This window comes from Antennarius striatus, chromosome 12, assembly GCF_040054535.1.
Source record: "Antennarius striatus isolate MH-2024 chromosome 12, ASM4005453v1, whole genome shotgun sequence".
Classification (NCBI taxonomy): Eukaryota; Metazoa; Chordata; class Actinopteri; order Lophiiformes; family Antennariidae; genus Antennarius; species Antennarius striatus.
In genome coordinates, this window is record NC_090787.1 from 12390718 (window position 1) to 12404652 (window position 13935).

At 39.1% G+C, this 13935-nt stretch overlaps 1 protein-coding gene across 4 annotated transcripts in view; it reads left to right on the forward strand.

Moving 5' to 3' along the window:
- The window catches only part of LOC137604788 (plakophilin-4-like), a 64212-nt gene that overhangs the window by 16400 nt on the left and 33877 nt on the right, over positions 1-13935 (forward strand). For all 4 annotated transcript variants that reach the window (XM_068328839.1, XM_068328841.1, XM_068328840.1 and 1 more), the window contains exon 3: positions 12430-12542. In XM_068328839.1, coding sequence (XP_068184940.1) covers positions 12430-12542 — 113 coding nt within the window. The remainder of the gene's footprint in view (positions 1-12429; positions 12543-13935) is intronic.

Below are 13935 nucleotides of genomic sequence, written 5' to 3' on the forward strand. Positions count from 1 at the left end.
TTTTCATCACCTGCAGTCCAGGCCTGACTTGCATGAATGAACGACCAGAAAGATCATTTTGAGCAGGGCCAATGATCTTGGGAGGAACATGCCCTCTGAGTCACTCAATTTATGCCCATCTCCCTGATCCATCTCCGGTCCCTTCAGAGCCACAGTTTCTCTTTTCCTCAGTGGCAGGCAAACTAGGATCGGACATTTAGCGTATTATTAATGATGTCAATGCCCTTCCATGACATGACACTTTAATTGAACAAAGTTGAGATTAATTAAATATAGGCTGGTAGTTATTAACAAATGACTCACAGAAGTCTCGTTTTGGTTTATTGCAGAAAAGTGCATATTGTTTACATGCGTAAGTGAGGAAGGAAGGAAGGAGTGAAGGAAGGAGGTAGCACCTGTCAATGTTACTTCCTTCCTCAGAGTGCACTTGAGTTGCCTGTCCGGTTGGAGCAGATCTATGCATGCGAGCAGGAAGAGCGGGAAACCTGCCTGCTGCTGCTTTTAGAGTTTTGTTTCAGTTACTCAGAGGGGATTCCTGCTAAGGACTGCAGACTGTAAAATGATCGTTGTACAGAATTGGAGAGGCAAAGCAGAGGGTGAGTGAGAGCAAAAAAAAGGAGGTAGCCAGACGTTGGCTTGTGCGAATGCTTTTTCCTTGTGCTTGCTTGCACGAGGGTTTCCTGTGATTGTTGAGAAGCAAACCTTCGAGGGATCTCGCTCTCAGTGGAAATATGCTAGTTTGATGCACTGTGTTTGTGGCTAGGGCAGGGGCTCGGGATGCCTGGGGTTTAAGTAAGTGTTTTTATTTGACTCTACTGGCTTTTATCTTCAACCCTTTTCAGACGTTACATTATGATTTCAATTTCACTTGCTTCATTCACTCTTGACTTTGTTGATTTTACTTATCTGCTGTGTCTTTCCAAACGTGTGTGTCACTGCTGTTGTTCCAGCTGCACAGGCTTTGCCCAAATGCCCAAACAAGGACAGATTCACCAGTTTATAATTCCCTTCTCCCTATGGGTTCATTACTTGATCTCATTGCTCTTCTCATCTGACTGCTAACAATTTCTGTTTTTGCCATTAATTTAAGGATTTTATTCTGTTGGGCTCTAGGTCCTGGTTATTAGAGTTTAATGTTTATTCTCTGTCTGTTTAATGCACTGATTCACCATCTGGATGGTTTACCACAGAGCATCTTTAAATGTTGAGATATCAATCTTTTTATTTCTGCACAATTTTATTTGGAGAATCAGTCATTCTAGTTTTCAGGCCCATTTTCATGACCTTAAAAATTTTAACAAATGTTCTGTCAGTATTTGTTGGTATTTCATTATCATTGTTTTAATAATAATTGATTTCATATGGTGGTAGTTTAAAATCTAAGTCTAATGGAAAGGATAGTCAAAATGCAGTCAAAATGTGTTTTTTTGTGGATTCCGCTTTTACAACCTTTACAGTCTTGGAAAATTTCTTTAAATCTTTTTTTATTTCTAAGACTAAAGACATTTTGACAATATTTAGATATTATATATTAGTTTATGTGCATGTCAGTCCATAGCATGAACCTGAACTGATACACCGACCTATCATCTTAGTCACATTCTTCTTCCTGTTTGTTGTAAATCAGTCGTCATAAAATCTGATGAGAATTACGGTTGCTAGGTCTTTCCTCAGTTGTCGTAGAAACTGAAAGTTTTGAGTCATATGCTCTGTCAAGGTCAATTTTGATTGAAAGTATAACTGATTTAATGTAATCTGACAAGGATTTCAGATACTGCCACCTCTCAGTGGAGTCATGACAACCACACGAGATGGCACTAATATGAAATGCTATTTGTCTGCTTTTTGGTCTCTTCATTCACAGAAAAGGATTTTTCTTTGCTGTAAATATGGTTTCCCTCGATTTTTTGAGCAAACAAATGTGATGCTAATTGAATGCCTTCCCAAAGACAGTGTCCGAGAAAATATGTGCCATTAAATTGATTATTAAAACGATGACAGTGATTCAGTGAGGTCGTTCATAACAACTATCAACACTTTTAACACTGTGATAACACGTTCTATGAACCTCTTCTTTTCTATCACAACCTGGTTCTCTTGGTTGTAAACTCTTTCACCTGAATAGGTCAGAGGAGGAATATGCTTTTCTTTTTGCTTTCTGTCTTGAAGAAAGATCTCTTGACAACATGAACGGAATTTTGTGATCATAGTTGTCCTTACAAGTCTTAGTGATGCTGAGTAGATCTTTTCTCTTATCAAGACTGTGGTGTCCTGAAAAGCTGTTTTTGGCGTGCTTGTTTTCCCTCTTTATTTATAAGTCTTTGCCCTCAGAGTAATGCTGTTGTATGCGCTACCTTTAATTGTTTGCACTAAACAACACAATGTAGGAGTATTGCTCCAGTATGTGATTTTACGCATCGTGTAAAACCAGTAACCATTCCATTTAACATAAAAAAGATGTACTTTCTTGTTACAGGACAGTAGATCATGTCCTCTAATGTGATGACAAGGAACTCAGAAACATTGTGCTGTCTTCCCAGTTTGTGGACCTCCTTTGAGTTAGCTGCTGAATACTGCTGGGTGCGTTTTACGTTTTACAATTTGGGCCACATGCATAAAATGGAAAAGCATCAGTGACCCATTCTGCCATTCCACCTTGCAGTCACACAGATAGGCGTTTTTGGTGCTGTGACCACCTCCACTGCAATCACAGAGGTGGAACAAACAGACACCTCATTACACAAAAATAAAGGCTCATCAGGCCTGCATTGAAAGCAGTGTGAATGGGACGTCTGTGACCTTTTTCCATCCAAAACAGGCACAAACATATAGGCAAACTCCAGCTTTCTTTGCATAGCCTAGAAGCTGACCTTGCAGTGAGTGGTAAAACTCCAGCAGCCACTTAAAAGCTTGATGAGTTAGCTGAAACTACTGTATACCCAATAGGGATACCGAAGCAAGCGTTCTTCATGTTTTAATGAAGCCAGAATAATTTTAGTCTAAGCAACCAAGATTAAGGAGTTAAAAGTTGTGACCAGGGCAAAGCTTTTAGGCACAATTTTTATGTATTTCATGCCAGAAGTGCAGCAGAAAGGTTGAATTCTCTCTACAGCCAATGTAGTGTCTATTCCTCCTCCATAGGTGAAATTAAGACTCTAATTACAATCGACTAGTGATTTTCTCCACTCCTCAGGGTTTTATCTACCTTCCTCTCCTTGCTGCTCAGTCACAGGCAAGGAGAAATCTAGAGGCATAAGCATTCTGGCCTCGATTAGAGTCATAAAAATGGAAGCCTGGCTCCGAGCAATTACCCCGTGGGGCAGCAGAACAAGTATGAAAGTGAAAGAGTGAGACAGATTCAGAGGGGAGGGATGCAGGTGAAGGAGAGTGCTCAGATATACAGAGAAAAGACAAAATGCTCAGATACAGTAGGAGGCAGAGGGTGGTGAGTAAAGGGAAAAGGACAGAAGTGGGAGTGTGAGCATGATGGAGGGAGGCAGAATCAGAGAGACTGTCACCTGGGAATGGCTCTCTCAAGCACGGTGGCAGGAGGCTGTCAATGCAAAGGAAAATGGAAAGGACTGGAGAGAGGAGAAAATTCTAATGTGACTTGATGGCGGAGCAGTGGTGTTTTTGGCAAGTTTTGAATCCATCTCTGGGACATCATCACATAACATGCCTATTGATACTCCTGCCATCATCATCATCATTATAACTCATCATTACGGCTGTCTTCAGCTTAAATAAGACCCAGTTGTTGGGAACCAGGAATTGTACATCATTGGACTTGCATGTGCCAGGAGGGAAGTTTAAGGACCTGATTGGGGGAATCACCGATGAGACTGATGTCTTGGGTGTTGGTTTGTCTATATGACTGTTACTCAGATAACCACATTTTTGTAGTCTTGTAGTGCAATTGACACTACTAGATTGCTTATTCTCCTGATTTTGGCCCAGAGCAATATTTTGTGTGATACAACTCTATTGATCTGTCAGAGGAACTTAATGGTAACAGATTGCGACAGCTTTATGATGGCACTGATTTAGTATTTGTGGAGTCTCTATTTGCAAGTTGCTTTTATTTATCGCTTAAAATGTTTAGGTGTTCATCAAAATAATCACATTTTATTAAGGATCATCATCTTGTGGCTGCACAAAATAACAGCAAGTCCAGTACAGAATTTCAATTAAAGGATTTGGTGGATATAAAATGTAAAAATGTGGGAAAATATATGAAATTAGCTGCTGAATGATTGTAATTCCAGGATTTTACAGGTAGCTAAAAGCACCAATGATCAGATGATAATGTTGGCTAGGCTGCACACTGTTCAAACACTTTCTACAGGAGTGTATGAGATTTAAATGGCCCAAGAAAGGATTTGTGTGCTATAAGTATTTCAACACTTGATATTTAATAAAGAATATTTTTATTAAGTGTGTTTATAGCGTGTGTCCGCTGCTACAGAGCTTTAAATTTAAAATAGTTTAAAGTGATGCCATGTATTGCGGGTTCCACTTGAACTACTAATGGTGGATAAAATGTACTTTTGAAGTGTAATTATGTGGGTCATGCTGTGAATATTAATTAGACACAAATATAAAGGCATTTGGTTTGATTAAACTTGGGTGCCCATCAGCCGTAACATTCAGCTGGTTTCTGGCATTTTTCTTTTATATTTCCTTGCATCACGTGTTCCTGTCTGACCTCACCAATGTGGGCTACTGATATGGGAATTTATGTGTTGTTGTCTGTAACTGAGTCAATACTGCCTATTGGATGAACAAATAAATGGTGAAATTAATGGAAAAAATTCTCCAAAGTACTGTAAATGTAAATTTGTCTCCCTTGTATATACTGTCCTCTGTCTTTGGCCCCATCCACATGATGACGGATTTTTTTGAAAACACATCGAAAACGATTCGCGTCCATGCGACAGCGTTTTCAAAAAAATCTCCGTCCACATGTAAATGCACCACTGCGTTTTCGAAGACGGCTATAAGCATGCCAAACCATGTGGTGGCAGTATTGAGTCAAATTTTATCCAATAGGAATCCTCTGTGTTTTGTTGTCTCAAAACGCCTGCAAGAATGCTGCCATCAGGTTCGTACATCCATCATGTTTGTACACACGGGCCCATAAATATAACGTCACAGCGGTTTTCGTCGCAGGCAAGACGTCAGCGTTTTTAGAAAGTTGCGGATAGGCCGTACACACGACAATGCAGACCCAGCGTTTTTTTAAAAATCCACCTCGGCAAGCGTTTTCAAAAAGTTGCGTTTTCGTCCCGGATATCTGCGTTGTCGTGTGGATGGAAGGCGTAAACGCAACAAAAAAGTTGCGTTTTCAAAAAGTTCCGGCATCGTGTGGGCGGGGCCTTTATCTCACTTCATTTTTTTGTGGGAGCTGCTGCTCTGCTAATCAGAAAGCCACTCTTTTAATAGCATTCACCACACAAATGACAGTTTCTTTAATGGCATTTTCATTTTCAAGCCAAGTCACTCCTATTTGTGTTGAGATATATTGAAAAGGATGATTTCATCTGTGTCAGCAGAATATTTCATCTAAAAACGGAATGTTATTGATATTATTGTGTGTACCAGCTAACATCAGGACATCATGCAAGGCCTTCAGACCTTTCCATGGAAAATTTTTTGTGCCTGCCATAGATACTTATAAACTAACAGTAGAAGGAAAGAAGTTGGACATCCAGCGATTTTATTTTGGTGGTTATAGTGCGTCTGAATTAAATAGAATGTTTGCCTTTGCTGTGACTCCTCCTTACAGTGATGGTATAAGGCACAGAATTATAAGCAGCTAAAGTAAAGTCACCATAGTGGGACCCGTGATTGGATATGGGAAGCCAGCACTGAATTAGATAGGCACCGTAAAGCTTCTGCAGCAGTGTTATCATTCTCTGACCTTAAATTCTGTCTGTATGTAAAACCGCAGAGGTCACTTTTTATTCCTCTCAAAAAATAGTAGCTCTGCAAGTTTCCTGCAATAAGAGCTTGTAATGCCGCATTAGAAATCCTGACTGAAATTATGTTCTATTGTAAACTTGCTTGCCCATTATCTGAGAGTGAGAGTGAAGCCTCTTGCCACATTAACAGCTTATACAGTAGAAAAGATGTGCTGCAGCTGTGGGTGCTAAAGTAATTTCCCCACTCTGATTAACCCATGGCAATGTCTGCAGCTTTTCTCAGAAACCCACTTTACTGTATTTTAAAATGCCTTTCTAACTTGTGGGGTTATTATAATTCTGTAGAATCTGGCAGGACCCTGCAGTCATTTTCTTCAAACCTGAGTATTTTAACAAGGTGACTTTGTGACAGTTTGTGTGAGTAATTGCGTAGCGTGCAAGTCATACATCCCATTCAGAGGCCTTTTCGCTTAACTCACACTTCAGACCTAATTTTTCTGTCCCTGATGCTGCAGAAATCCTTCATCCTTTTTTGTCATTCTCCAACTGTGCAGCACTAGGCTCTCTATGTGAAAGGTATCCCATAATGCAGCTTGTAAGGCCTCATTGACAGTACATGAATGAATATACAGTATTTCTTCTTTTTTTTCTTCTAAAAATAAATGTCATCTACTCTAGCAACGCAAAATAGGTCCAAACATCACTAATGGACAAGCACCTCTTTATATACAGATTTGGACCCAAAACCCATTTTAACACAGACTTTTGATTGCTATTAATACATAATAAAGTTGTAATCAATAATGGGATTTTATCACTCACTTCAAAGCTTCACAGAAAAGTTGATGATGATTTATACCTGAATTATTGCTCTATTAGATAAAGGAGATGACTTAGAATTTTCAGTGGCAGCGATACATCATTTATTCAAATCTATCCGACTGGATAGGTGGCACAGGATTTTGTATGTGTAAGGTATAAAACCATGCATCTGCCCAAGTACTAACTTGCATGTGTGGTGACTTTAACTTCTTTTGCAGATAAACCAGTTCCACAGTGGGCATCTCAGATCTTGATATTTTGGACATGTAGTAAACAAATTAGAATACTTCATTACTTGAATACTTGGAACACGTAACTAGGCATCAAAGAGCATGTATAAAGGTTATGACTTGTGTCTGTATGTGCCAGCGATGATTTACAGTGCCTTGCGAAACTATTGGCCCCCCACAAGAACTTTTTGAAATTTTGCCACATTTCAGGCTTCAAACTTAAAGATAACAAACTGAAAATATTTTTCATGAATCAACAATATGTGAGGCACAATCGTGAAGTGGAACCACATTTATTCAACATTGTATATTGCGTTTACAAATAAAAAACTGAAAAGTAGGATGTGCAAAAATATTGGTCCCCTGTTCTCTCAGCTCAGGTGGACGACTCCAGAAGTTCCCTGATGACTTCGGAATGATCCAATGTTGACCTAAATGACAATAATAACAAACAGAGTGCACCAGTGTATCATTTGGTCTTACATTTGCACATCCTACTTTTCAGTTTTTTATTTGTAAACATAGTATAAAATGTTGAATAAATTTGGTTCCACATCAGGATTGTGTCTCACATGTTGTTGATTCTTCAAAAATATTTTCGGTTTGTTATCTTTAAGTTTGAAGCCTGAAATGTGGCAAAATGTCAACAAGTTTTTTGGGGGCCAATACTTTCGCAAGGCACTGTATGTATACGCTGATGTAATCAATATTTCCTTCATACCCCAGAGCTCTGAACACATTCGATATTTCCTAAATTGTAAAAAAGCACATTTAAACTATATATAATTGCAACAGAGAAAACATGGCAATCTATAAAGGAGAGTAGACTTCAACGTTAAACTGACTTAGACTGACTTAAACTTTTGAGAGAAGGAAACAAGTTCAAACTGTTCGTGGTTGACCGCTTAGTGTGTGAAAGGTGTTGGAGGGACTTAGGATCACACCCAATCTGTCTAATCTCAGTTAATGAGCTTGGCTTGTTTGGAAGCTACTGAACCAGGAAAACCACAGACATTCCTTAGGAAAGGTTCCAAGTTTAACAAATTAATAAGTTTTCAGAACTACAGGTAGTCAAAAAGAAGATGTGATTGCAATCAAAACAGGATGAAAAATAATTCATATCCTACTAGATGTTTGATCGCAAAGTTATTATTATTGCCTTTATTGATAGAGACACCTGAAGAAGTTGCAGACAGTGTCGGAGTTGGAGGAAGATATTTTCCAATATTAGTCTGCAGTTGGAATCAAAACCCTTGCCAACCACTGGAAGCTTTTAGTCTTGATATTGGGCTTACGTTATAACCAGTATACTATCTGAACTGCACTGTTATTGTTTTTCCAACAAACTTGAAGTACAGAAACTATCATTCCTGCTAAACACTTGACTCATACCACATTGACAATATACGTATGTCACAAGTTTACAGTGCATGTGTACATCAGTGTTCTTAACAAACCTTCCAATGATGTTGCACCACAATCTTTATACCAAACCAGCAGTGTGCAGATGTCCCTTCAGGCGTGTCTGATGGGTCTTGTATTGTCAGCATTCATAAAGATGATGAGGTAGCCTGTATATCGGTGGCGTGGTCTGCTGTCATGTTTCATCTGTTTCTTTAGGGTCCATCTGAGGACACAACGGGACAGGATCTGAATCAGCTCTTGGACTGTGGGCAGATCAGTCCCAACAGGTCAAATGTAATAGCAAATAAAGCCATCAGGGGCCTTGTTGGTACAGGAAAGCTGGCCACCCATTGTCCTTGTCTTGTCATTTTGTGCTAATCCTGGTACTGACCTGGCTGGGCCCACACTCTTTAAATAAGCATAGGCCTTGTTTTATGGTCATTGTACTGTGCTCAGTCTGATTATTATGTTGCAAAAAAAATGTCTCTTTTCATGTAGGGGCCAAGAATATAGAATAAAATTGGACAGATCTGTGAATACTCTTTTCCCATTGCATCATATGTGTATGACCAGTAGACAAGGGTCCATTTTCCAATATAGCAATGCTGTTCATCATAATGTGTTCATGTACATATTGGATTCATATGCATAAACGTCATAATGAAACACAGAGAATAAGAAAAGTATCAACGTGTTTTAATGTCATTTGCTAGAGAAAGACAGAGATGACAGAGCAAAGAGTTAAGGCAGCATTCCTTTCAGTTATCTGAGAGACCAGTCAACTTGGCATGCCAGAGCGCATTGATGTTTCCTACAGGCTCAAGGATTGGAGAGTCAGCCTACCTAATTCTTCCATCCTCCTCGCAGTTGTGTAAACAATGACAGATGGAAATCATTCTTCTGGAATAAGAGATACTACTTAACTAACAACGTCAGTACAACAGAGACAATGACTGAACAATTTTTTTTTAAAAAAGGGATGCTGCCGATTTGTCAATTGAGTGAGTGAGGGAGAGGACAGAACTCCTTGAAGCGCAGTTCAGACCGCCTCCAAAAAAACCCAAATAACTGTGGCATTTGGGTTGGTATGATGGCAGGACACCTGTCCATTCTAGGTATAGTGCTGAATGTCATCAGTGACCTCCACATGTCTGCAACAGATGTCCCTTTGTTGTGTGATTAATATGAAGGTACAAATAATCACAAGGCCATATCACTTTTTGTGCTTTTAAAAAGACAAGATGTTTATTTTTGTCGTGGTTGTATGTACCACTAGTGAGAAGTGATGCATCAGTTGAAGTTACTGAACCTACAACATGACATGCCTACATCACAAAAAAATGAAGGTAAAAAATCATCTGTGCCAAGAGTGACATTTGTAGGAACAGGAAATTTAACTTGTCGTGTGGAAACAACATTTTGTTCGGTATCAAAGTTTCTGGTCCGCATTTCCTGTAAGATTCAAAGGGTCCAGACAACTACATTCAAAATTTGTATCTGCTTAAATTAAAATTGTACATCACATCCCAGAGTATTGATATTTGATAACTTGGGAATGAGACCCACCTGTCTTTCTTGAATTACTGTGTGTTACCTGTGACTTTGAGTGTGTGATCATTATATAAATTTACACTTAACAGCCAAACAGGGTAGTTGTGTGTTTGGAGTAAACAGCCTCTATGTGTTCTGCCTCTGACTGAAATCAGCACTCAACAGACAGTTTGGTCATTTTTATCCAGTTAGTCTTTTCCTGTGGCTGGTCTGTAGGTCATTAGGTGATGTACATTTCCCATCCAGTCAGCAGTCAGTAAGGACAATGCACAACTGCTGTTGTAATTACAGTGAACTGCTTTTGACTGCATTTCAATCCCTGCAGATAGAGTGGGAAGTTGAAAATAGAATCTACTTTCAAATGACAGAAGTTAAAGCTCTCCTGTTTTTGGTAAACTGCTCAAGATGAGACCGGAATCCAATGTGATTTCAGTCCACCTCCCACAAAAAAAACCCCTATAATGCAGCAACATTTTCGATATGTAGACAGTAATGTTTAACAAAAAAAACCTCTTCTGTTTCTCATTGAATTTTCAGTCACTCCCTCATACTCCCTCAAACTGCTTTACACATGAAAGAAGAAACTGCCGTCTGTGTGGATTTATGCTCTATTAATCCCATTTGCACTTATGTATAATTTAAATCACAAAATGACCTAATGGTCCATATCCAGCGAGACCGATCTGTATTTAAATGTGATTGTTCTCTCTCTTTCTCTATCTCTCTCCCTCTGACTGCTTGTTTATGAGATTTGAATTCCCTTTTGCGTGAATCTCTTTTGGATACTGTGTCAACGTGATTATCTTGTTACTTGGCCTTTATGAATAAACATGATTTTCAAAATCAAATGAAATCTCCGTCTCCTTTTTTTTTCTTTTTTTCTCTCTCTCATTGTTCTAATCCTTTACTTTTACCGGTTCTACCTCCATTTAAAAAACATGTTATATTTCTATCACGTGACTAGTAGTTATTTCACACAATTGTGTGCGAAAGCACAACGTTTTTGAACTTTTTGATGGGATTTCTGACCTATGGAGTTGAATTATTGTACTGTACTTTTTTATTTTCTTATAGTACTTTGTAAGCAACATCAGCCTGTACCGGCTGTACTAGAGCTGAATTTGCTGTGTCAAGTTGATGCTAATGCAAACTAAACGTTTCTTGCATCGTTGAGGCGCACCTACAAGAAAGTCATCTGATCAGGCAGACGGATTAGCTGTGTTGATTTGCGCACAGTAAAATGTGGTCAAGTTATGGACTATGTTGTCAGTGCATTGACTTTCAATATTGTAAAGCAGTACTGATATTTGTTTTGATACTTATTTTGAGCTGCTGGCTTCTTGTTTCATTTGTGTACATCCATGTGTGTGCTATGTTGTGTAATTTATTGTTATGCTCCATCTATATTCATGTCAGTGCCATTTTTTAAGGGAAGGTCTATGTAATCTTCATGTGCAGCACAAAAAGTAATCAGGAAAAGTCATGGCACACACTGGCATCCCATTCATGTGATTATTTGTCATTATATTAAGGAAATAGTTTTCTCTCCTACATGCCACGTCTCGCTACAGTCAACCCATACGTATATTTTACTGAGGCAGAGAAGAGCAGTGGAGTGTAAACCAGTTTTTGGAGGTGGGGTGAAAAGAGCATGTGTAAAGTGTGAGGGGAAAATTTCAGAACACCCTCAGGGAACAGTGGATGGGAGGTGTGAAAAATAGGCTGGCCTCAGTGTTACAGAGTGACTAAACTTCTTCAGACGGGTCACAATAGCAGCTGAGACACAATTGTGTCCGTGAGTGTGTGCAGCTGCCTGGGAATGTAATTGACAATGGTAATGGGCATTACAAGAGACAGCTTCAGATAGCACAGCAAGGATTTAGGTTGACTGAGGCTTTTTTTCTGCTGGTGATCATATCCTTTTCATACTACTATGACAATGGTATGGCCGAGTAAGAAAGTATGTCCAACTCTTGTAAATACATGTATGTATGCGTGTATACAGAAGACCCTGTGTGTCTTATGAGTGTCACGATGCAGCCCTTGCAGCAAGAGAGCTGTGCAATTAATAGCCTAAGGTTGGATAATTGGTCAAATGCTAATTTCTGCTCAACTCCCATAAAAACATGGCTACCAAAGGCAAATGTCGCCCACTGAAGTGGTGCTTATGTCTGTATGTGGTGTGAAAAGCAGTTTCATACAGCCTGTATGTGTGTCTGCTTTGCAGTTTTATGTATGGGACCGGTATGGTGTCTACTTTACAAGCGAGATTTGAGCAAACATCTTGTTGGTGTTGCCCTATGCTTCTTTTTGTCATTAGCCTACATGTCATGATGAAGAATAACACTGTAGAAGCAAGCTGTCAGACTGTCAGCCAGCCCCTCTCATAGATAGTGATTTCAAATTCATTGTATCTTTCAATAGAAGTGTGTGAAGCTGTCTCTGAGGAGATTGTTGTTCCATCCCTCAATACTGTGTTTTTCTGCTGTGCTTATTTGCAGGAGCTCCAGTTTGAGCGTCTAACCAGGGAGCTGGAAGTTGAGAGGCAGATTGTGGCCAGTCAACTGGAAAGATGCAGACTCGGGGCCGAGTCACCAGGCTCTGGTAGCAGTAGGTAATGAGAAGACATACACAAGCTCACACAGACAGTACTATCTAACATATGGCTTTTTCATCCTTCACCACAGTATCCATATTCCATTCATTCCACCTTATGGCATATTGTTATAGCAACACAGCATGCTCAAAACCGATTGGTGACTGTAATCATTTCATGTCCTGTTATCAAAAAATAGATGAAATCGGTCTATCTTTTCTATAATTTGTTGTCGTCAGCAGAGGGTTTGACCTGAATAGCTGACTCAAGTCAATTTAAATTAAGCTGAAATGAGAATATATTTGCATAACAAATACCAAGCCTATGTTTTTCAGTGATAGCATATGTATGCGATTGTGAATATGCCAGATACCCGACTGTTGTTTGCTCAGTAAAGCATTACCGTCCGTGTGAAAAGAGTGTGGCACTTCTGAATTTGTTCTGGGAACTCATTCCCACTTGATCAGCTACAACAGTAGGCTGCTTGATCATCACACTTCAGTGACCACACATTCTGTCCTGTCAGCTGCGTCTCAGACAAGTCAGGTCATTCTTACAGCTCAATACCTCGGTACAATATCCTAGTGGGTTGACATCAGCCTTGTATTATCACACGACTTTGATGGCTTACCTCACTGTCATTTGTTAAAGGTGCAGAGGCTAGACAAAGTGAAACACAGGAAGTGGGACTGGCACTAGTAGAAGTTCTAAAAATCTGAATAATCAAGGTTTGAAAATTAGAGACATAATTTTGATGAGGCTCTGCACTTTCACGGAAAGCTAAATTTTTTTAACATTCAGTCATGCATCACCATTTTCAGCTGTAGTTGTACTTGTTGTGCAAGTAATATGTGAACCATCTTCTAGACCTGATTAAAAATGTAATTCCTTGAAATGGCAAGGGAAATTACAATAGAGGTTAATAGACTGTGACATTTAAAAGATTGCTTAATGGTCATATTTTTCAGGGACGATTAATGGGATTGTTCTTGGCTGTTTTTGCTCTTTTGCTTCCATCCCGACCAACAGTGGTGTTATCACAGCAAAGTGATGCATTTGTGTGAGGGTTTTCATAATGACTCATCAATCACTGTTTCAGTGATTTGTATCTATGTTAAGTATTAATTATGTGTAAGGGCATTTTTATAAAGGTATAGTGATGAAACTAACTTGCTAAATCAGTTGGGTCATGAACCACAATTTTTTTCTACAACCACTACCCTGGATGATTATTGAATGAACAGTCTGTTATGTGAAGTGAGATCGTACTGTTAAAGGTCTCAGTTACTTTGGTGACTTACTGACATACTAAAGACTTAATGTCAAACCAAACAACAATGCTGGTTTAAAGATGCTGTTATTTTTAATTTGGCTTCACTACATTTGATGTCTAGATCTATGGCTGTTGGTC